Source organism: Colius striatus, chromosome 1 (genome assembly GCF_028858725.1).
Source record: "Colius striatus isolate bColStr4 chromosome 1, bColStr4.1.hap1, whole genome shotgun sequence".
In the NCBI taxonomy this organism is placed as follows: Eukaryota; Metazoa; Chordata; class Aves; order Coliiformes; family Coliidae; genus Colius; species Colius striatus.
In genome coordinates this window covers 81,985,748-82,010,876 of record NC_084759.1, presented here as the reverse complement: position 1 = coordinate 82,010,876, position 25,129 = coordinate 81,985,748, and the positions used below count along the sequence as shown (strand labels likewise).

The 25,129-nt window shown below is 38.2% G+C and overlaps 1 protein-coding gene across 2 annotated transcripts in view; it reads right to left on the bottom strand.

Moving 5' to 3' along the window:
* PDK3 (pyruvate dehydrogenase kinase 3) overlaps window positions 1-25,129 on the bottom strand; it is a 58,674-nt gene continuing 33,545 nt past the window's right edge. For both annotated transcript variants that reach the window (XM_061999739.1, XM_061999748.1), the window contains 8 exons: window positions 22,153-22,337; window positions 19,947-20,036; window positions 16,366-16,443; window positions 14,220-14,296; window positions 12,971-13,072; window positions 12,250-12,360; window positions 7,595-7,708; window positions 1-6,193 (listed from right to left, as the gene is read on the bottom strand). In XM_061999739.1, coding sequence (XP_061855723.1) covers window positions 6,050-6,193; window positions 7,595-7,708; window positions 12,250-12,360; window positions 12,971-13,072; window positions 14,220-14,296; window positions 16,366-16,443; window positions 19,947-20,036; window positions 22,153-22,337 — 901 coding nt within the window. In that variant the 3' untranslated portion in view covers window positions 1-6,049. The remainder of the gene's footprint in view (window positions 6,194-7,594; window positions 7,709-12,249; window positions 12,361-12,970; window positions 13,073-14,219; window positions 14,297-16,365; window positions 16,444-19,946; window positions 20,037-22,152; window positions 22,338-25,129) is intronic.

Sequence of the window (25,129 nt, the reverse complement as noted above, 5' to 3'; positions counted from 1 at the left end):
TTTCAATTCTTCCATTCAAATGGAGAACAATTTTATTTTCTGTGCACCTGCTGTCTTTGTAGTTATTCTGATATCAGGTCCTTGGCAGAACAGCAAAATCAAAGATTGTTTAGTTCAGTTACATTATCTTTTTAAAACCAAATCTAGCGACACACGAATCACTGAAAGGTAACTTCAGAATGAATACTACAGTGTTGTGTGAAAACAAGCATTTCATAAAGATATCTGACAGGACTAAAACATATTCATGAAAGACAATGGAAGCTTGAAAGTCTTAAGATCTACCTGGAAATACAGAAGCAATTACATTTATATATAGTTGTAGAACCACCTTAACAAAAAATACATTATGCTTGCAATATTAATAATAAATTTCAGGGGGAGAAGGAGATGGACATGGAAATAGTCAAATGTATCTTTCCACAGAAGACTTCAAACTGTGACAAACAGGCAAGAAAACAATTTTTATCTAGTATTACTCTGAGCTCCCAAGTGCAGCTCTCTACAAGTGTCCCTCTGTAGGCATGTGTGAAGCTGGCCCTGGGCTGCCAAACTGCCAACTAAGCTCCACAGTGTGTGAAACTGAATCAGTCCCTTGAAAATGTCATTGTGTATTTTGTCCATATTTTTGTCAGCAATGAAAAAAGGAAAATAAGAGCACACACAAGTTATATACGTGGGTATTGGACTACAAACAATTCCAACACAAGTTACAGAAGACTCAACATGAAATTTAAAACATCACCAAGTGATGTCACAAAAAATTAGCTTCCCACTCCTCCACTATAGGTTCAGTTGTTGCAAATAATGCCACCTGAGGAAAGGCAACATGAACTCTCTTTCCCTCTCGGCCACCAGGCACAACACAGCCCAACTCACCAGCAAGCCCGTCAGCCCTTCACCTGCTGAGAGCACTGACGGTTTGACACCGCTCAACGTCTGCCCCACCACTGCCTGCTACCATCTACCCAGGCTATGAGTTTCAAAGGCCTGGCCATCTGCCACCTCTCAGCGATTGACTGCACCTGGAATATTGTGTCCAGTTCTGGGCCCCTCAGTTCAGGGACAGGGAGTTGCTGGAGAGAGTTCAGCTCAAGACCACCAAGATGATGGAGTGGGGCATCTCCCTTATGATGAAAGGCTGAGGGAGCTGGGGATCTTTAGCTTGGAGGAGACTGAGGGGTGATCTCATTAATGTTTACAAATATGTAATGGGTGAGTGTCAGGAGGCTGGAGCCAGGCTCTTCTCAATGATGTCCAAGGACAGGACAAGGGGCAATGTGTACAAGCTGGAACACAAGAGGTTCCAAAGAAATACACGGAAGAATTTCTTCACTGTGAGGGTGAGGGAGCGCGGGTGATGGGTTGTGGAGTCTCTTTCTCTGGAGACTTTCAAAATCCACCTGGATGAGTTCCTGTGTGACCTACTCTATGTGGCCTGCTCTGGCAGGGGGGTTGGACTAGATGATCTTTCAAGGTCCCTTCCAATCCTTAAGATTCTGTGATGAATACTAGTTAGTCAGTGTCAGATTTATCCCAAACACATCAATCCTACTGATAACGACATGAAAAAAAACCCCTCAGTATTTAAGAAAGAAACAAGTTCTCAATGCCCATTTCTGACACCTTTTAAGGCAACATAATACTGCAATTAAAGCACATGAACTTAAAATTTTCTTAGTTATTTTTAATTAGAATGCTACTTCAGTTACAGAAATCTTCATCATTTCAAATTAATGCAAACAGCTGAAGTCCTGATCCTGAGAACAGATTAATTTAAGTGGGATTACTTTCATATACTCTTTACCTGTGCAAGTATTCACAGGGCAAGACTCAGCCCTGAAGTCACTACACAGTTTGTGGCTCTGTTCCTCCTTTGTCATTTGAACTCAGTAACACATCGTTCTGTCATGTGACATCATATTCTCTTAAGTTCTGCACACACAACGTTTGCACATGTATTAATTCACAGGCAGGTGAGTATGTCAGGCAGAAGAGATGAAAAGCTACTGGAAACCACAGCACTTATATGGCAGCCGAGGAAACATGTAAGGAAATGTAACACCACACAATCAGACACGGTCATCCTCACGAGATAAATGCCAATGAGAAACACGTAGGCTGTTTTCTACAAAATGATTTCTGACAATCAAGATCACTTTGCACTTTGCAGCACCTAACACCTAAGGATCTAGAAGCGCTTATTAAAGATGGAGAGGTGGTGAAATGTCTTCCATGGCAACAAGGTCAAGACTTCAACTGACATAGCAAGCTTGGGTGGAGAGGAATAGGAGTCTGCGCTACACTGAAAGATCACTGTACTTCTTGGAGCATGTGAACAGCTGTTTCTAAGCAAATTCAACAGGTCACTGAAGACAAAAGTATGCTATCCAGTTGGACTGGTAAATGTAGTTTACATAGCCAAAAGAAGTATCTTGAGTTTCCCAAGAACACTACAATGAATACCCGTCTTCTTTAGGCGTGTGGCAAGGGACTTGCTCTAAATACTACCCAATGGGCAGCACGACTGCAGCAGGACAAAGACTTTCTGGGTACTATCCTAGGTCTTCACAATCAAGCGCAGAGGCAAAGACTGCACATTTGAGTGGCAAAAGCAGCACTTCAGTATCTTCTGAGTACTCATCATCAAGCACTGACTCTGAAAGACCCCTTGTCAGCTTCAAAGCAAAGCCCAGAAAAGCAGAGTGCACAAACACAAATATAACTTGGAGAGGCAGTTATTAATATTAAACTAGGCAGGGGGTTAATAGGTCACGTTGAAGGAATACACCAGAAAAACTCACATTGGGCAAAAAAGTCCAGGTATTTGTTACATATAGAAGTTGTCTGTAAATTCTCAGCAAGAATCAAGAAGCAAACATCTCTTGTTAGCCTGCTTCCGTTAGTCACTAAACAATGGATATGAAACGTTTTCCGTGAAAGCATTTCTTTTCTCCTGTTTATGTGTCCTGTAACTTAAGACAAGCAGGTTGCAATATCATCAGCAGGTCATACAGCTGAAACCCACAATCACCAGCAAGTTTGGAACTGAGAGCCCCAGGATATTAAAACAATTCATTACAACAGACTCCAATCAACGGTAGAAGTAACTGAAAAAAGATCAGTACCTGTAAGTTAAACTAACCATATTACAAACCCACCCAATCCTCCTTTTTCAGGCATATCCACTGCAAAACTTTCTTCTAATCCAAAGTCTGCTGCTGTTGTTTCCCCAAGACAGTTTTCAGACTGATACTCCCTATATGTGGAAACATATAGGGAGTGAAAACCAATTTATGGCATACCCGGGATCTCCCCTAAAGCACAGGCTGCCTAGACATGGCTGGAGAGGAGGTAAATTGCTTCTTTCTCACATTCACTGGAACGCCCATGAACAAACCTTGGGAAATGGAAAGAAGATGCATTCCTTATGCTCTGACTTCCTGTTTTGAGCTGTTCAAGGCTCTTGAAAATAGTGAGGGGGTTTATTTCAGGGGACTTATTTTTCAGGTACTAGAGCACTTCAGTCCTGAAAGCCAGACAGCTGGTTTTGTGAATAAGTGAAATGACTAATATACCACAACAGCCTCCACGGAATCATCAGCTTGCTTCCATGGTTTATATGCCTTTCATCTTTTCTTTCTGTTCCCTCTCCTCTTCATGTATAATAGATAGCTAAAGAGAAGCACAAGGTCAGGATTTACTACTTTAAAATAGAACTTCTAAAAAACGCTGAAACTCGGCTTCTTAGATAAACTATCACATTCCTTGGAATGTTTTAGGTACCGTTCTAGGAAGAAACTGACCACATTCAATTGTGGAAACATTTGTTTTGCAGCAATTTTCTGTCTTAAAGCAAGGCCTCCTCTGGAATTACTAGAAAACACACACAACTTGAAATGAATTTAAACACAGGAAGAAGTTACAGATCAGGGCAGAAATCAAGTGACTAAATTTTAGTAGATGGGACTTCCAGCTGGTGTTCCTGTCAAACCGGTACTGATTTCACCCCAGCAGCATAGCTGTAGCTCTTGAAGGGCAATTGTCTTCTCTGCAGCAGTGCCTGAAGTCGTGGGAAGATTATTGCTCTGCAGGCTCCCCTATACCATGTAAAGATCCCCCAGTCAGGGTCCAGTGTGTCCAGGTGGGGAACAGAAGAGGACAGTCCCTTCAGCACACATTCCTTCTTCCTACCTGCTGGAAGAGGGGGCTCAGAAGGGCACAGCTTGGCAGCCAAGGAGCCAGGCAGCCTCCAGCAGCTGCCTGGTGCTGCCTCCACCTCTGAACAGCCTGGCCACACTCTGCTGGCGTGTGCTGAGGGTACCTAGTGCTGTGTGGTGGCTGCACAGTGCTGTGAAGCTCACAGAACCTGCAAACCCATGAGCTACCCACACAACTGCCTGAATGGACTGCGACAGGGAAGAGTAAAGGTTTGCAAGGCAAGGACTCTGACTCCTCAGGAATGGGGGTGTATGAAGTTTATTGCTCAAAGTGCTTTGTAATCCTTTGATGAAATGTGCTATAGAAGTGCAAAGTACTATTGTCAAGTCAAACTAAGATTTATTTTGTAGGGTTTCTTTATTTTTAAATACCCAGGAACTTCTCAGCATTTCCCTGCTTACCTAACAGATCAGTTCTTTATAAAAAATATATATTGGGAGGACAAAAGGGACAGCTCCCCCACGCTTCTGGTAAACAAGTTTCATTTTTCCTTGCTAAAATCTGCAGTATCTTTCAAAAAAATATCAAAACACCTAAGATAAACTGAGGGTGCATCACAGCTGCTTACAACTCATCTACTTTATTCCCATAGCTAGGATACCACCAGAACTTCTAAATATCAACAAGTTTCTCTGAAAAGCTATAGTATCAGAAACACTTTTTGGCATAGGCTTGGTGAAGAACAGCTTCCTAACAGTCATCAATAACCCTTACAAAAAATTCAAAGGGAATTTACTTTTTTTTTTCCTTAAATCAGGTACCAGCTATTTTTTGTCCCTCTCACTTCTATATTTCCAGTCTCATGTATTTAGACCAATGACACTTTCCAAAAGCTGGTGTACATCATCTTTATATACACTATAAATTCAGGTTACGAGACTATAGTCAGACATTGAATATATAAATAACTTTGCAAACTATTTACAGGTTTTAAACTAATCAGGTTCCAAGCAACCAACATTCTTAAGGCAAATTCATTTGTATGTCTGGCTCTCGGGCCTTTCAGTATTTCCCTCCCCTTCCCAACCCCCCCAAAAATGATGGGCAATAAGCATGAAATTGAATGACCCTCTGCCTCTGTAGTGATGGAATTTCTTGTATGGAGAGATGATCCCACTACTTATGATCTTTCCTCAAAACAAGGGAACACATATGGAAATGCATTTCTGTGTTTGTGTGTTCATAAAATCCTTAAGGTGCATACCAAGAAGTCCCAATGTCTTATATAACAAAGTAATTTTCATATGCATGTGACAAATGGATTTGGGAAAAAGCATCAGTTTAAAGCTGCACAACCCTTTTAGAACTATGCATTTATGAGCTCATCAGATACAAATCCTCAAGAGCTCAAGGGATTTCTTGTAATAGATGACACTGTGCAAGATGAAATGCAGCAGAGTGGATTTTCAAAGTGTATGTTTAACTATGTTAGAACTTTTCTACCATATTGCTGTGCAAGATATTCACCATTTAAAGGTATTCTACACATCTTGCCAGTCCTCAGACTGGAATCAAAATTGACCATTTCAGACAATCTTTCTGTTACAACATCATATTCTTAAGTGCGAGCGTAGTGCAATCCCTTTTGTCAATGCACGACTGCAGCAACCAAGCATATTCTGGTGAAGTAGACGGGACTCACATACTAAACGTGCTTAGTGCCTTCCTTTAAGTCCCAATCATCACTTTGTTCTTAGTATTTTTCAATGCCCTGATTAGGTCTTTGTTTGGAAGTTACTAGCTATTGTGGTTTGAAGGATTTTGGAACAAAGCAGAGACTTTATACTGAATGCAGAGGTCATCTCCAACAGAGACAAAAGATGGCAAATTATCGATTGGCTTTATATTTAGAAGCATCCCTTGGTTCACTGCTGGGATTGCTCCAGTCATCTGCTTCAGGTGTGGTCTTGTAGTGTCGCCATGCTGACTTATTAAAAACGGGAAGTCTTTCAAATGATTCACTTGAAAGGGCCTATGGAAAAAACAAAAGCAGTGGTAAGACATCGTTAGACATACCAAAAGCAAGATGATGCTCGGGGGAGCTCTACAGTTCCAAGTTGTGCATCGAACAAGTGCCTCAATTATCCAAGTGTTACATGTCACAACACTATTTTGAAAATACTTCAGCTGTGACTAATTGCTCAAGTTCTAGTCAAGGTACCCGTCACAATAGAAGTTAAAAGAAAAGAGTAAGACTTTAAAATATTTCACTTCTTTCCAGGGAGTGGTGTCTACACAGATAGCATGAAAAAAAAAGTTTTGGTAAAAAATATTTTGGGGAGATGTCATTTGCATGGGGTAGACAGCTGCTTCACTTAAACATTTCACTTCAACACAGCCAGACTCCCTCAGCACACTGATGTGTGAGGACTGATCTAGTTCAGACCATTAGCATGACTGTTTCACAGAATCACAGAATGGTAGGGGTTGGGAGGGACCTTTAGAGATCATCTAGTACAACACCCCTACACAGAAGCAGGTTCACCTAAGGCCATCCGCCTTTTTCCTCCACACATATATGCACCAGACACTAAAGTCATCACAGGATTCCACAAAGTCACTCACTACATACAGCCAGGCACAGTGATAAGGCTAAGTTAAGGAGATGAGCTATACGTCACATGAGCTATATGCCACATTCTTCTACGTTCCCTGATGAAATTCAAGCAGTTAGTTTCAACCTTAAACCCCTGAGCAGCCTAGGATCTCCCCAAAAGTGTCAACAGGATTTGTTGTCTGTTGTACAAAGGTCAAGAACTGCACTAGCCAAGAATGGCACACAGTTCTTAGAAAATTCAGCACTCACCATGGATTAACAAAATGCAAAGATCCAATACAAGACTGAAAAAAGAAATGAAAGCAAACTATCCAGTACTAGTGCCAGGATAATATTTATAACCTTGGTTTTTAGGATTCTGCATAACTGATTTAGTTAAATACGATCAAGATGGCAACTACGATGAAGACAGCAACTTTTCTATAGTAGCTAGCAACAGGACAAAGGGTAATGGGATGAAGCTGGAACACAAAAAGTTCCACTTGAACATAAGAAAAAACTATTTCACTGTGAGGGTGATGGAGCAGTGGAACAGGCTGCCCAGAGGGGTTGTGGAGTCTCCTTCCTTGGAGGTCTTCAAGACACGTCCTCCCTGGACATGTTCCTATGCAACCTTATCTAGGTGGCCCTGCTTCTGCAGGGGGGTTGGACTAAATGATCTCTAAAGGTCCCTTCCAACCCCTACCATTCTATGATTCCATGACTCTACAAATTTGAAAACAAGCTGAAGGGTAAAAAGAGAGAAAGTTCATTTTCTCAGCCTGCTGCAAACAAGTTGCACCACATTACTAGCTTATAAAAGGGTCAAATCCATACCTTCAAATAAATTACAGCATCTGAACCAACGCCTTCCATTGAGTACAGTTTAAGGTCACCTTGAAAGTATCTAGCGTACAGACGAGAAATTGGCAAACCATAGCCAAACCCAGCCTACAAAAACAAGAAAACAAAAGAAAAAATGTGATGGAAAAGGGTTTTTTTAGAAAAGCAACAGATTACTGCAATCTGCAATATAACAGAAGGCACCCAAATATTACATTTGCATCAAATTACTCTTCATGCTCTCCTTTTATACTCAGTCTACCCTGTAAGTTGGTATTCAGCCTTTTGAGCAATCTCCTTTTTTTTCCTAGGCAGAGTTTTTTAGTTCAATTACAGAAAAGATAAAAACGTCAGAGTCCTTTGTTAGGACTACCTTGTCTGTTTTGCATTTTCTCAAAGAGGCAAGCAGGTGTACACACAGTACATGCTGCCTCCAATCATCAAAGCAAACTGATACTCTCTACTGCTTCCTCGCTATGATTACCATTGCTGTGTGTCCCATTCTTTCAAAAATCTGATTTTTGACAGCATGTTTTTTTCCCCCCTAAGCCTGGGATTTTTCTTCTCACATGTCCCCACACTTACGAGACTACACAAGGAAATCAGAGACAACTGTTTACTTCATCTAGGTCACACAACTAAATGATTCCTGATGCCACACTTCAATAGAGATCAGAAGATCTACATGCAAAGCAATGCAAGGCAAATCATCTTTGCTGTTGTTTGCCTGTCTAACAAAAGATCAGGATTCCACAGCACTGAATGTTCCACTGCAGACCAAGGCCCTGTATGCACCACACCATTTTCAAAGCATAATAGGCTCAACAGTATAAATCTTGGATTTTAAATTTACAACACTAATACCTATAACCACGGCTGCAACAAGGTCACACTCAGCACCTTTTCCAATCCTCTCTTGTCAGAAAAAGGTACAAAAAAGTCAAGCCTCTCTCGCTGCAGCCAGAGAGTCCGATTATGGTCTATACATCAACTCTTTCAGATGGCTGGGTATGTGCTGAGAATCACAGTGGCCGATTATTCACTTGAACCCCACTTTTGACTTCTTCAGGACTACCCAGAGCAATAAAGGAAGGATTCCAGACACATACACAATTTGAAAAGAAGGATATAGGAGGCACTGGAATGATGCAACTTTGGATTGCGTGAAGAATTAGACACTTGAAGTTTTCAGAAAAATAGTAAACTGGTTCCACTGTAATATTGCTGCAAAGGCAACCTGAGAAATAACCAAGATCCACCATAAACTGAAGCCCCAAAATGATACAATAAAAAGGCTAAAAAAGAGGACTTGTGAACATCAGACATGGCTTACACGTGGTATCACTTTGTAGGAAATCCCTTGAGGGGTGAACATCAAAGAACTCTGTACTACAGTAACCACCACGGATTCTCTTGCTGTTACCTGCTCTCTCTACAGTATCTTTTGACCTCTTTAGCTTGTTTTTACAGAAGTCTAAATTTAGTGATCTCAAATTGGTAAAAGTTTGGAGCAAAATGAGAAGCACCAGTGTCAGATATGCCCTTTCCTGCTTACATGGCTTGTCATAGCTGTTGGTGTCTACTTCCACAGTTAGAACAAGTTGTTTAGAGGCACTTTTTCTAACATTACGGTTTTAAAATGCAAATCTTAAAGATGCACATTACAGACACGTGCATCCTTTTCAAACATCTGGCCTTGAAACTAGACGCATTTCCTTCTTAATCTCTAAAAAAAAGGGAAGATATTTGACTGTCTTAGAAATAACTTAAATTCCAAAAGCTGACTTGCATCTTTTCTAGAGAACAGACATTAAAAGATAAGAAATCAGAAAGCACAGCAACTGAAAATCAAATTGTAGATAGTACATACACCCAGGAACAGCTCAAGTAAAGGGCAGCATTGAGCAACCCTGACAAGATGTAATACTTCCCTCTCTCTGCTTGACCTAGAGGACAGAATATAGTCATAATGGCACATCTGCCTTTTTAGAGGCAATTTCTCATTAAATCTTACAGCATGCATTATGTAATTAGAAAATAATTAAATTTCAGTGATACTAGTATCTACAGGGCTAATTAAACCTAATTTAAGCCACGTTTCTGCCACTATAAACAAATGGTGCCAGAGAGAGAGAATCATTACGTTCTCTAAGAAAACCTAATTATCACCAAACATTACCATGTGTTTGTAATGTTTCCACTACGTGTACAGCAGGACAGATGAATACAAGACCTGCTAGAATCAGAATGCTGTCATGGTAACAAGGTTTCTCAGCAGTTTTGAAACAACATTTGTAATGACGCCGAGAAAGAATTTTCACCAATCAACAGAAAGATCTCTCTCTTTCACTCCTTAGGTCCATGAATGTTTCATAAACTAGACAGGGGATCACATAACAAGGGGAGGGAGTGTCAGAATAGAAGAACATATTTGTTTATACTGCACTGCAATTTAGATTAGAATATTATCCAAGTCAAGAATGACACAAGTACAGACTTACCTACCTTGTGGAGCACTGTAACTCTTAAGTGGTTTGGTCTTTGGCACTAATCAATTAAAAAAAAAAACCCTTCTCCTGCTGTAAGGACCCCAAAAGGATTTACGAGGAACCTTTCTGCTGAAGGGTTGTTATTTCTAGACTGACATACGAAGCACAGTATAATTATTTTTCTAACTGGATCTGGGGCATCACACAACTTGTCGAGCCTCACTGCTAAGTCCTTCTTCCTCTTAGTGAAAAGATATGGCACAGATTCAGAGTTATTGACTTTCTCCTTTATGCACACACATATAAACAACAGAGCTTAACAACTCTTCTTGACATTCAGTCACATACAGGCATCAGTCAGGCTTGCAGGGCAAAAGCCACCAGGTTCAGAAGAGAGGGAGATGCTTTGGAGGTCTGACTACAGTGATATGTAGACCAAAGAAGAAAACAAGGACTGAAAATGGGGTACAGTATAAACATGTATAAATGCCACAGAATCAAAGTAAGTAGTCTTGAGGATGAGGAAATAAACACAGGAATGCATTTGCCAAAGCTGCACAGGGAGGAAAAAAAGAGCATAGAGTCAATCCTAAGATGAACACATTTTACAATCAGCCACAAAGGAAGAGACATTTTAATAGTGAATACAGCTGGTAATCAAGGTATCAATTTGTAGTGAGAACAAGTTTCAGGAAATTCTTGTAGGCTGATATAGTAAATTGCTGATCAAAAGCAGGACAGAATAAAGGCAGATTATGAATCAAGAAAGATTCTATCATTCTTGACATAAAGAAAAAGGTTTATATTTGAATTACGGCCTGTTCCGTATCACTCACCCCCTTCAAGAAGACTTTCTATGAAAAAGCAAAAGTTTGAAACATAATACTAGGATGTGTTATAGAGGCAGAAACTGTGAAGGATTAATATGAAGTCGATGCAGATACAGCACTGGATTTCACATCCACCACGGTGGCATCAAACACTGCTAAAAACGATGCAGCACATTCTGTGCCATGAACTTTACAAGCTAGGGACTAAGTACCATAAAGACTTTCTGCTCAAAATCTAAAAGGAAATTTACAATCTCTGAACTGGTTTCACCTTCAGCTCACTGTTAATTATTCTGTACAAGAATTAGTCACATACTCCCTAGGCTACATTTTGTCAGCTGCCTGAAGGCACTTCAAGCACAGAAGTATCATCAGGAAAAAAAAGCCCAAATCACTGAAGAACATACTAGATGGGACAGATGGGAGTGTTCCTAATTAGGCAAAGGAAATTTCTCAAAGGATCTTTTTCTCCCAATATGCCTGAAGATAAAGGACTGTATCAGAACCAATACAGAACAAAGAGGAGGAGCAGCAAGAAGACAGTATGAGTATTAATTCATTTACTGAAAGGCAGACAAATGGAACAGCAGCTCTATCATTCTTCTTATAATGATCCAATACGTAATAAAAGTTTTGTATTTCATTGTTGTAACAATTTACGGTAACGTGCTTGCTAAAAGTATCTATGCATTCAACACTGAAATAGCTCCCTGCTGAGAAGAAACTAAGGAGAAATTTTGCTTGAAATTTGACCTTGATGCATCTCAGAAGGGACTCTCACGAGAGATACTTCCAACTGAACAGGAATATATCAAAAGTGTCCATATCACATGCAGGTTTGAGAACTATTAAGTGCTTTTACAGTCCATAACTTACATAAAAATAATTTTCTAAGTTCAATACAAGCTTATGCATTATCAGGAGATGTTTCTCAAATGCTATAATTCTGACAGCACGGCTCACCTTTTCCATATATTTATTATAGGAAACTTAGATAAACAGTAATTTACACATCAAAGAGGAGCTCATTAGGTTATCCACCTTCTCAGTGATACAGTACTAAAAATCCTGTCCATTAACCTGTGCAAATATTGTACTTACGCAGACATACTTGTTTCCAAGAATATCATGTCAAGATAAAGTAAGGCAATTTTCTATTCCAAAGACTAAGTAATGATAAAAGAAGCCATTTTCTCCTGATATGTTTTACCTGCGGAGAATTGCTGATGATAAACAACTTCTTCAATGGAAAACCTGATTCTGTAGATTGCAGGGTGTTTACATCAGGGTGGTATAAAGGGATATTTAAATACATATTGCAATTGCTTACCAAAGGCACAGCTCTCGAGGGCTCCAGGCTAGGTCTGGGTGCTGTTGAGTACATGTAGTTAAACAATCTGTCTATTTTTCTTAAAGGTACGCCTCCACCTTGATCACTTATCTAAGGAATGAAAAGTTTTATACATTATGTTTTGAAAAAGATCCCAAATGCAAAACTCAAGCAGCATTATCCAATTTGAGAGATACTCAAGAAGCAGCACAGGACTTTGGGTTTGTGTACTTTGGATAAAAGGAGGCTGCGGGGAGATCTCATTGCTCTCTGCAACTTTCTAAGAAAGGGATGTGGAGAGGGAGGTGCTGATCTGTTCTCCCTGGTATCCAGGGACAGGACACGTGGCAACGGTTCAAAGCTGCATCGGTCAGGGGAGGTTCAGACACTAGGACATTAGGAAGCATTTCTTTATGGAGAGGGTGGTCAAACACTGGAACAGGCTTCCTAGAGAGGTGGTCAATGTCCCAAGGCTATCAGTGTTTAAGAGACATCTGGACAGTGCCCTTAAAGAACATGCTTTTTGTTCAGCTCTAAATTGGTCCGGCAGCAGGACTAGTTGAACACTGTAGGTCCTTTCCAAATGAAAATACTCTTCTAAAGAATATAAAGCAAGTGGCAGAATTGATACAGTAATTAATTTGCCTGCTCAAATTAAAAGTCATACCATTCCAAACCTAACAGGTTTGTAAACTGTGTATTATTATTTCTAGGCATTTACCTTAATAGATAGATCTTCTTTCCCCAATGTGACTAAGGTTTTGATCGACGGATAGCCTTCTTTCTTACCTTCATGCAATTCCACTGTAGCTCTCATTGAATTCTGAAAAGGAAAAATAGTCTTTGATTCTAAATTTATCACATATGCTTTTTGTGGCAACTTAGAATTTGCACTCATTTGTTCATTCTAAATACTTCGTCCTATATTTGTACCCAAGTCAGAAAAGGACACATTTAAAACTAACAGAAGTGTTTTCAAGTCAGTTAATTGTCCATAAAGCAAGGATACTTTTTCCTGTGTGAAATCAACCTATTATACAGAAGGGCTGACAACACCTTTACCTTCACCCTCCAGAACACTAATGGTGATGTTCACTACAGATAACAAGCTTTGGTTTTCTCAGCCTGAGTCACGGAATTGTTAAGTTACCACCTATCAATCTGAGTGGATGATCTCTAAAGGTTCCTTCCAACCCCTACCATTCTATGATTCCACTGTCAGTGCAACACAGATTGCCATTACTTACAGCTACAACTTGCTTGTTCCATGATTTGTACTAAAACAAGTCAGTGTACAAACTGTCACCTGTTCTGCTCTAGAACTGTTACAGAATGGCAAAACAGGGGAAGATTTAAGTGAGAGTACCTGGCAAATATCAGAAATCAAACCCAAAATACCACTATTTAGGAGAAGTTTCTGATCAAATGCATTTTTTTCCCTGAAATTTCTAGTGTTCAACTGCACCACCTAGAGACCAACCACCTCTCTTTGACAGCGTACAATAGCTCTCAGATGTTACACTTCCACTCTTGTTCCAATTATTCAGAAAACACAAACAAAACCAAACCAAATGATGGCATTTGTACTATTCAAAGACATATGGGTCGTTTTCACAAAATAGACATTGATCCTAACTAGTCTTCAAATATGCAATAAAGCAGGAAGCTATGGAGACTGCAAGGTAATTAATACATTATCATTGCAAAAACAGGCTATCAGGAATGGTTCAGTTAAATCAGCTGCAAAGGCACAGAAGGAGAAGTGGGAAAACACAGGATTTTTTTTTAAGGATACAAGGGTTTAAGATAGAGCTCTAAGACTAGCTTTTAAGTTTCACTTGTTTAAAAATAAGCTTAAGAAAGGAAAAAACCTGAAATAACATTTAAGACGTGTAACTGAAAAGAACTTCAATTTCAAACAGCAACGTAAATTTACTAAACCCTTCCAAATATTAACAAGTTCAACCTACCTTGAATAATTCAAATAACATATGAAACAAATGAGAAGGTACATAGACTACTTGAATTGGCTTGTTTGGAGCTTTTGCTAAAAAAAAAAGAAAAAAGAAAAAAAGACAATTTCTTAAAAAAAAAATCACAGTATTTTTTGGCATTTCAATTTACAGTAAATAACATGAAACTATAGGTAAAGAAGTAAGCACCTTATAGTCTTCCAAGTACAAGATTGACTCTTTGACATTAGAATCATAAATTTCAGTTACTATCATCATCTTAAATAAGACATTCTAATGATAATTTTCAAATGACATTGATCTATGTGAGCAGACTTTGTTTAGATATGAAACTTCACTCAGTCCTGATGGCTTTATACTGACAGCTTATATTTACTAACAGAATCTTCTCACTTAAATATGAAAACTCTCTTTCTCTTAATACACACAATATTTCAGCATAGTATTTACTGCATAAAAGACTTTTTAAATAAATCATTTTTAACACTCTAAAAACAACTACATATTTTCCCATAATTAAAACATAAACTGTTAATTTCTTTTTTCCAAAATGTATTTCAAACAACACTACAGTTTTCTTATTCTAAATCGTAACCGAATTGTTTGTCCTGTTGTGTTGTTGTCAGCGTTTCTACACAAGTGTATGGCTTGGCACAGCTATGAATGCTAGAGTGCTAACTGATTTGGCAGGAAACAATACAGCTGCATTTAACACAATCCAGAACAATTTTGGATGCTGTCATCCCTGAATGCTCCAATATCTACCAGCATTATATTACACAGTCACAGCTTCTTATACTCAGAAACAGCGCAGATTCAAGAAAAGTCTGTACATGTCTGCTTCATAAACTTTAGGAAGATAGAACTATGCTCACAGAGCGTGACTAGAGTCAACTTCATCCTTTTTGACAGAGGGCTGATAACCATACAGGTTTATTACTTTAAGCGACAAGGTAGTGAAAACTAGGAAAAGAAGAAAATAACGATGGTCTGCATAATTAGTTGCAAGGCAACTTGCTGTTTTATTATGTTAATTTCGTCAGAGTCTATACTCCAATTCTCTTGGGTACCATCAAAACCAAGACAGACTGATTTGCACTCGTTTGAGACAGAGTATATACAGAAAATGTGTTATTGTAGCTTTGAGGTATTTTGCAAAGTCTCTTTCCTCACGCTGATAATAAGCTAGTTTAAAGAAAACAAGTAATTATGTTCTCTCTTCCTTCTTTTGTTAGTGAGATCCAGCAACTTGTTTTCTCTCACGTAGGAACGTTTTACTTAGGCCTCTGAATTAATTTTGCATAGATTCCTCTTCTGCAGCATTCAGTACTTTTAGCTTTAAAAATTGTTCAGTTTTGGAAGGAGGAAGGTTGGACTCTGTGGTTTTAGAAGATGGGGCTGGTAGCAATCCATCAGTCTTGACAATATCATTATGTGTAAAGAAGTATTTCTACAATATTGAATAGCACTTTGAGCAACATACATTGCCATATATTGCTCCCTTCACTTCGTGTTACTTATTTCTGAGACTTTTGCAGTTCTACAGAAGTTTGGAAACATCTTAGTCTTACGTTTTGACAGCTGACCACAATTTGTGAATCACTCGACTTTTTTTTAAACTTCTACCTTTTGTCAATAGAAATGATGAAAAAAAAAAGCGTCAACACACTGACAAGGTCTCATCAGTTTCGTAGCATCCAATTTTGATCTTTGCAATCAACTCGAAATAGATTTTCATATGAGAAGTTTATGATGGGACATAAATCATAGACTATGTAAAAAAAATGTCTAATTTTGCCATCTTACAGAAGAGTTCACCACTGGTGCAGAGACTGATGGTGGAATTTATAAGCATACTTGAAAACAAAACACGTCTCGGCGCCATAAAAAGATCAGTTAGAAATCAGTCATGTTTTCCTCCCAGATATGAGGCTTCTTGACTACTTCAGTGTTCCTTAAAGTAGTAAATATGTCATGATGGTAAACTACAACTTATGTGCCTATGTAGACACATCAGAAGAAAAGTACTGCATACAAGACTGCAGAGTTCATATTATAACATACAATTAATTCACAAAACTAGAAATCAGGTATTAGAAATGTTTTTTCTTACATACATCACTTAAATTAATTCCACAATTACCATTGAATTCTTCAACTTCCAGATCTGGTGCCACCAAGTAGTACTGTTCACACAACATCTTAGCTGTTTCATAAGCATCTACAGAAAAACAAAACACTGATTTAACAAAATAACCTGGAGACAACAGCAAAGCCCATCCTTTATGTGAAAGGCTACAAGCAGAGCACTCATTTTAGTGACTAGTTTACAAGCGATTAAACTGGTATCCATTCTAATCCCTTTTTCTCTGTGTGCCTATAGCTCTTTTGTCAAAGAAGGGCAAATTCTATTTAAAGCTCTATAAACAAAAGGAAATTACTAGAGACAAGTTATTTTTTGCCTTCTTTCAGGGCTTGAAAACCAGAAGGGTATAATCTTAGACTGACCATAATATCTACTTATTTGTCATGTCCTGATCACAATTCAATGTTTGTTCTTTCCATCTCAAATAAAAAAAGGATGACACTGCAACCACAAATTCTTTTTTTCCTCCCCAACACAACAGTGTTTGCAAGATTTGGTTTGCATGGTCTTTTGCAGGGAAAGCTGGAACCCTCACGATTCACCATTCTCTCCTCCTGAACAACAACAAAAGCCTCCCCATAATCTAAGTCAGGCTATAGGCATTGTTAAAATGCATCAAGAAAGTTTAAGTCATCTTTCGCTTGAAAGATTTCTTGGTGGTTCTATACATTTATTGGTATCTCATTTGCAAAACTATTTTAGAAACAAGCTGCAAGTGTTAACTTAAAAAGAAACCCCAGAGGTATCCTAGCTACATTGTTTAAGCTGCTTTAACAGAAGTGGCTTCCTTGTACTAAGTATGAGCTAAGAGCAAGCCTGTAGACAGATGAGCAGCTCTGCAGACTGAAAGGAATTTACTAAGATATCATAACAATTGCATCGGACCTCACTCCACAGGTACCTTCTTCCTCCTGTCCAAAGTGACACGACAAAAGAACGCAGTCACTGCCAAGACTCAGAGCTATGTGACAAGCACAAAGTAAGTAAAATCACTACTCCCAAGAAAGCACTGGTTACCTGTAATTGTCCTCCAAGTTGTCTACAGGAATAATCTTTAATGTGCCCTGTTATCTGTAAAAAATTTCTGTCAGTTGTTCTGACATCTTCAAAGCTGGACATACAACACAAAGCTGACAAATGCTTCTTGAGGTATACTAAAACAGATCAAAACACTGAAAATATTCTTGATCAAGTCCTGGGAATGTCTCAAAATCATCTACCCAGTAGGAATCCCTTGCATCAAGGTGGTCAGCTCCAGAGACCTTCTATCAAGGGTCCTGCCCATAACACAATAAAACATGTCAGAGTAAAAAGATCAAAGTCCCATTTCATATCCAATCTGCACAGAGAACCTCAGTCTGGGATGTGCACAATTTAGGAAAAAAGATGCAGGGATACCTACATTACACAATATTCTAAGATCATCTCAGAACTTCTGATGGCCTTAGTAGCAATCCTGTGCTTTAGCAAAAAGGGGCTAAGAAGCACAGGCACAATCTTGTCTCAGTCATCAAAACCTGAAGACAGCAGTGTAGCGGGTACAACCGCAAGGGTGTCTACATGGAGAAAGGAACAGATAGCAAACTTCAAAGAGTATCCAACATCACAGAAGTAAAAATATAGGTCCAGGAGGCAGGAGTTGGATTCTTATTATGGAGAAAAACTTCAAGGCCTTCCAGAAGCAAACCAGTAACTGTGTGGGAATAAACCAAAAGCCCTCAACACACAGATGAACAGACACAGTCACTATACAACCTTGAGACAACAAAGAGGTTCTGAATAATTCCATTTAGCCTCCCTAAACTTAAGTCTCATTTGTTTTCAAGAAGTAGCCACCTTAACACTCTTGAAATGAACAAGAAGGCACTGTAACTTCAGTATCCAGTAAAATACTCTGCCCTGCGCAAAACTGTGTCAAGAGCCTAAGGGGAGTCTTCCATTTTACCTTCCTCTAAAAGCCCACTCATTGTCAGAGTCATAAGACTGTAAAAGAGACTACAAAGTTAAGAAGCCCACTTCATGTCATCACTGGAGATAAGCAGCAACAAGAGGGAAGGATCTCTATTCAGGAACAAACCTGGATTTACTGTCAGCTCAAAAACCTTACTATTGTAGAGTCCACGAGATACAGAGACCCACCTCAAGCAGGTACAGACACAACACTTGGTGGAGCTGTTTGAAGTAGGAAATGGTTCTTTAAATAATTTCTTCCATGTTTGAAGGGTGTACAGAGCCAAAATCAACACCTTAACTCTGACTAATTGCTTGGAACATTTTGGAGCTAGTACATTATACAGAATGTACATTAACCCCTCCACCAGTTCTACAAGGAACTGGCCTCAATCACCTTGACTATAGATAGGCTTTGTCTTTAAAGACATTTTGTTCCTTTGAAAGACAACACTGGATAACATCTACAATATCCTCATTTTGTTACTGATCATTTCTTCAGATGTGAAAGATCTACTTTAGCTACTGTCTTGAAAACATTTGGGCATCTTTTGATACTCTATGCACATCTCTGTCCAAGGCAGTAACTATGAATTTGATGACTGAAATAGATTAAAATATTGCTATTAGAAGAATAACCCTAAATACACAACACAAGATATGCAATGCTGAGGTCAAAGTGCAGTAAGATCAATCAAAAGAAAAGAGAGAGCTGCTGAAAAAAAGCTGCCTTAGCGTTAGAAGCCAAGAAGCCTTCATAACAGTAAAAAGCACCTATATTACAAAGCAAGCTAATCGTGTGAGGTCAAAGTCTGACATTAGAAAGATTTCACTCTTATTTCATGAAAAGCTGAGACAAAGTGGAGAAACACATTCATCCCCCCTTGTAGCTGCACAAACAGCAGTGAAGGAGATAGTGGAATTCACTGTACAGCAAGACCTGTATTTGTAAACAGATAACACTCAGAGTGTGAACCTTCAAGAAACAAGTTCTTGAAGCAGACAGCACTGCCTCATGCCTACTTCCTAACATTCTGAAAGCACATGAACATTCACAACATTAACCAAACAAGATTTATTAAGCAAAAAGGATTTTTAATGCAATTGTGTCTTCAGGTGAATGCATGCTTCTGTGTAAGAGAGCAGGTTGTGATACGACCAGATGCACACGGTAACAAGGAGTTTCATCAGAATACCTGTACATCTGAGGTCTAACTCAACAAACTGGAAAATCTCTCACTCTAAATTTTCTTTAGTACCAGCATCAGATAAAAAGACAGTACATGAGAACCTGCTTCTAAAAATTTTAAGAAAGAAAACATCTAAAGTTTAAGAAGACGCTCAAGATACTTAAGCTGATATTGAACAGGTTAAAGGTACTTAAAAAAAACACAACTATTGACTTAGTTCTGTTAATACATTAAGTTTCTCAATAATGAAGACATTGGAAAGTCTCAGTAAGGCCATGGCTTTATTGTGAGCAACTGCAGAACTTCCATTTCTTCTCTTTTAAACAAATTATTAAACGAATTTAAATCACCTTCAGTTTCTTGTATCCCAATTTTGTATTTATGCATATTCTACGTCATGGGGGCTTTTTATCAACAAAAACATTAACTTCAGCTTACCTTTAACCACCTCTGCCACATTACAATTAGGATCAATACTTCCAATATGTTTGGGATGAGCAGGATTAATATCTCCACCAAAAAGAAGTGCTAAAAATAGAAAGAAATAGCAGTAAATTACACTTACAATAGACTACAAGTCTATGACACTTGAAGTAGCCCAAAAAACTCAAATTGGATGGTATGTGAAACTTACTGGACAGTGCACCATTTTGTAAATCAATACTGTAGCAAATTGTCAGAATCCTTATTTAGGAAGGCTACTTGCCTCCCTCCTCTTTTTTTGTTTTCATTTCCTTTTTCATAACTAAGACTAGTTAAAAGTAATAGTGGTGTGGGAGTGTTGTGGTGAAAACCTGCATTTCAAAGTAGATTATAAAAAATTAGATAAAACAAAAACATAAAATGCCTCACTCATACCATTATGACAGAACAGAAGCACTCAGAACAATGAAAACATTACAGTAAAAAGGACTGAAGAACTGCAAGATAGCATTAAAAGCCTTTCATACTCACCTAAGCTGCCACTTCACAGAGGTGTGTCTCACTCCACTCCCTGACTCTCAGCAGTATGCCCCCCACTCCTTCCTTTACACAAGGGTCTGGCACTCAGCAGATCCTTCACCAAGAGTTTAGCTCCCAAAAGGAGTAGAAAGGTTTCTACATTTCTTTGCAGAAGTGTTTTCCTGCTACTTTAGCAAGTTAGTCAGCTCCAATATGAAACTGACTCAGTATGAGGCCAGCAAAAGATCTGAAAGCTTTGCCCATCCTGGTCATGGCACACTAATAACACTGGCACACTGCACCTTGCAGAACTGCACTGTAAGCAACTGTCTGTCAATAACCTATGAAATAGAAATGTAAACTATTTTTTTAAAAAAGTTTTCACATTCTGCTTTCCTGTTGTCTTTTTATTAAGTGCTTATGGATTAATATTTTCCATCACAGATGGATCACAAACGTTGCTTTGCATAGAGAAGTTGTACAAGGTTAACTAAACTTTAGGCAGTTAACTAAACTTTAGAAGCGGTTTTAAGTTTCAACCAGTTAAAGTGTCCCCAGGAAAAGACATTTCCTTCAATTAAACGTTATTTCAGAACTAGTGGAAATTATGGTAGCACTCAGCTCAAGAGTTCTATTAGGACAATATTTTTTCTTACTGCTAGAAATCGCCTACGAGAGCCTTTTAACTTAACTTGGGTTTATGTCTATCACTTGTCTACACAAGTAAAAGCAAAGAATAAGCTGCACATTTACCTCCACGTATGCATTGGTACATTAAAAGTTTATACATACACAGTAAGGCATTTGTTAGTCATATAAAAGGTTACTGGAAAGACACAAAATTTGTAGTAAAATACCTTATGCTACAGTACTCTAGCATCCACATTATCTGTAGTGTACGACAATTTCAAAGAGCTCATTAAAAGCAGAATACTGGGAACACAATGAAATTCTAAAGTAAAAGGCACAAGATACACTAAAAGGGATCATAAAGACTGTCCTTAACTTTACACAGTTCACTTTCTGCATGATTACACTAACTGGCTAATAGGAGCTGTGCAAGTAACTGCTTTCACTCTAATGTGAACATAAATCAGTAAGCTTATTAGTAACAAGAAATGAAATAGAATCTAATGACAAAGGATGACTATTCTAGCTTTTCTCATAAATAGCAAACAAGAAGTGGAGGAAGATAAAGGACATAATTTAAAACTTAAAGTTAAAAATAGTTAATCTTTTTAGAAGGCAATAAAGTCTAGATCACTTGCTACAAAAACAACAATGAAAATCATACTGTGCAAAACCTATTCAAAAGTTATTTCATCTTTGCATTTCATCATGAAATGTCAGCTCTACAAACTATGTTAAGAGATTTATAAATAGAATGATACAACTACTCTACTACTACCTAAAAATACTTTGTCTATCACTATGCAAGCTGTCTCTGCCAACAAGATTAAAAAATGACAGCCATGCTGACAAAGCCTGACAATTCTAAAAGAAATCACACTGGTGTTCTGGATTAATCTCCAATAACTGAGAAGTACCAAATAAACAAGTTGCCAGTGTATCTTATTACCATAATTAGCACAGAACATTGAGAATTAGTTATGAGTATGAAATAAACAACTAAAAGCCATGGCTTCAGGTTTACAAGCAATAGCTAATGAGTTCTCCAAAGATGAAAAAAGCAGTTACTTACTGTGTTGGTTAATAAGCATACGGAAAGAGATGCGGTTGGTGTAGAATCTATCTAGGAAATACTGGATGTTACTGCTAACAAATGGATCAAAGCCATATTTTTCCTTGTATTCAATCACCCCTTGCGCCATGGTTGGAACCACATCATTGTGTCTGTTCCTGACTTTAATTAAAACATCTAAAAAGCTAGAGGAAACAAGATTAGAAACAGATTATTAAAAGCGTAATTAAACTCAATCTCTCGCTTGTTTTCAAATACCCATAGCATAACCATTTAATCTGTTTACTACCCCTCCCACTCAACAAAAAAGCTATCAAGGGGAGGAGACAAAAATATAGCAGTACCTAAGCAAACTTATTTCAAGTTCAATATTGTGTCAACCTCTCACTCACAAGATCTGCAAAACATTTAAGGCCTCACATTAAGTTATTCCTCACCAAAACACTCCTTTAAATTCAATCTCTACTCGCCATTAACTGAGATAAACAGTTTTTCTTCTGTTGCAATTATATGCACCATGGTAACTCTCATTCTCTGCAACCAAAAGTAGCTGGGAGATTGGAAAGGAAACTTGGGAAAAACAACCTGACTGCACTTCATAATTTCCTGAGAGGTTCTACACTTCATGCTTTCTTCTCAACACCTCAATCCACGCAGTGTAACTTCGAAATGCATTTCCTTTACTGCTATCGATTCTGTTAAGTCTGAATGTGAGGATAGGTAACTATCAAGTGTGACTCCGTTCAGTTTCCTTTTACACCGCTGGATGGCAGGGCACATACAACGGTGCTCTGACAGGCTCTTCCCTCTGGTACCTCAGAATTTTTAGGATATCACTTCCATCACTTTAAGTAAGCACTTTAAAGCAGCTTGGAAGACTTTTGTTTCTCCTGCCAAAGCAGATCAACACCTATGATTTCCCCCCCTCCCCCCATGCAAGCTCATACATACATGAAGTACTTATTAATAGCTTTCTGAAGTCTAGACATGGTTACCAGTGCTACTCAATCTTGCTACATTCTCTAATATTAAATAAATATTAACACCACGATTATTACATTACCTTGGTTTTTTAAAAAAGGACAGTGAAGTGCAGCTTTCAAAAGAAAGCACAGCTGGCAGACTCATTCAGCTATGCCTGTATCTGCCATTCTACAGGTTTTTTTTTTTTTAAGAAAAATCAACAGCAAAACATTCTCAGTTGATTTATAATGAAAAGAAATTTATCCATTATTTTTATCAGAAGTAGAAATGCACCAGTTAAAAAAGGAATCTTAGAACAGATTGGATTGGAAGTGACCTTTAAAGGTCATCTAGTCCAATTATCTGGGAATGAGAAGGGAAAAGAACCACAAAAAGTAAAAAAGACTACCAAGCCCTACATTTAAATTAGATGCTTCCTTCCTTCTCATAACCACTTAGTCAAGACAGTAATCTGATGGTACACCATACCACTCTTGACAAGTGATGCAAAATTTAAAATTATTTCTCCTACTCTACACTACCAGCTCCTAAGGAATGAAGGATTCATTTTTAACAGTTTAACATCCTCAGTCTAACTACCAGTTTCTGCCCATGTATTAACAAATAGTTTGTTAGTCTTCAAACACTTTTGTTGCACAGAAAAGGGGAAGTTTTAACTGCCCAAATCCCCAGTCTAAATACTACTACAGTACAGAATGATTATTCTATTACCACTCTTACTGACTGGACAGCTTAAAATATTTTAATGCTTAAAAGGATTTTAGACTCTTTTCATCTTAATCTAGATTCTGTGCGTTCTGTAACCAGACCTGATGCTAGTTTTCAAGATAAGACTAGTGTCTGGCTGTACTCATGCTGCCTCTGTTACAGAGCAACAAGACACTAGCTACAAATAGAGCTGAGAAGGAATGATCACAGCTGGATGAAAACTGAAAACACTCTCTACAAACTACTACTTGCTGACAGCTTTGTTATTTGTTTTTAAATACCTCCACTATCCACAATAGCTATATGCTCCAGGAGGGCAAACTGTTCACTGACATCCCACTACCAAGGCACTGAAATAGAGTATCCCAAAGGGCAAAGGGCTATGAAGTTTATCTGCTGTAGATCAGCAAACCATAGCTGAAGCTTAGTGTGCGAACACACACAATAAAGAAACTCTTCATTATTGCCACCATATGACAAACCTCTTGTTCCATCTTCAAAGATTACGGAGATCACTCAAGTGTTTCCCTCAAGCAGATGCTTTTGAAGGGCCAAACATATGAAATACGTAAGCAATTTCAAAACAGCAGCGCAGAAATTAAAACACATTTCCTTAATCTTACAATTCATTCCTTATCATGACCCCATCCTATATCTCTGAAAAATACAAAGCTTTTACTGTACTCAAACTACAGGAGAGCTGAGCTTATCATAGAACTTTTTAAATGTTCATGGGATTGACAGAGGCTGGGAGGAAATACTTCAGAATAGTTCCAAAATTTTTATTCAGCAAGGATTGTTTTTTTAAAAATCCAGTGTTCTGTATTTTTGAAACCACAATGAATAATGCAGTCTGGTTTTGACAGTTGAGAAATTATTAATATGAAGCTATTTTAAGTGTGCTTCAGTAGCTTCTGTATTAACAAATGAATATTTAACGCTTTATGGGTCTGCAACGACAATTAAGGAATGTTGTAACACAAGTTACTACTTAACTCCCTAATACCTGTATATATTATTCTGTTTTGAGCTATCATTCCAGTGCAAAAAAAAAAGTCCTAAGACAGACAAAGAGAATTTTTGTTTTGGCTCTTATGTACAATATTATCTGAACGACTAAAGACAAGAGATGAGTCGACTAAGAAAAAAAAAACCTTTTCAAATGAAAGAGACATGCTTTTTTTTTTCTGATTGGCTGTTCTGTTTTAAAGAAGTGCTAGCTAGTAGCTGAGAATCACCAGAAAGACAAGTACAAGTTCACACTCGAAGATTTCTCTACTAGAAC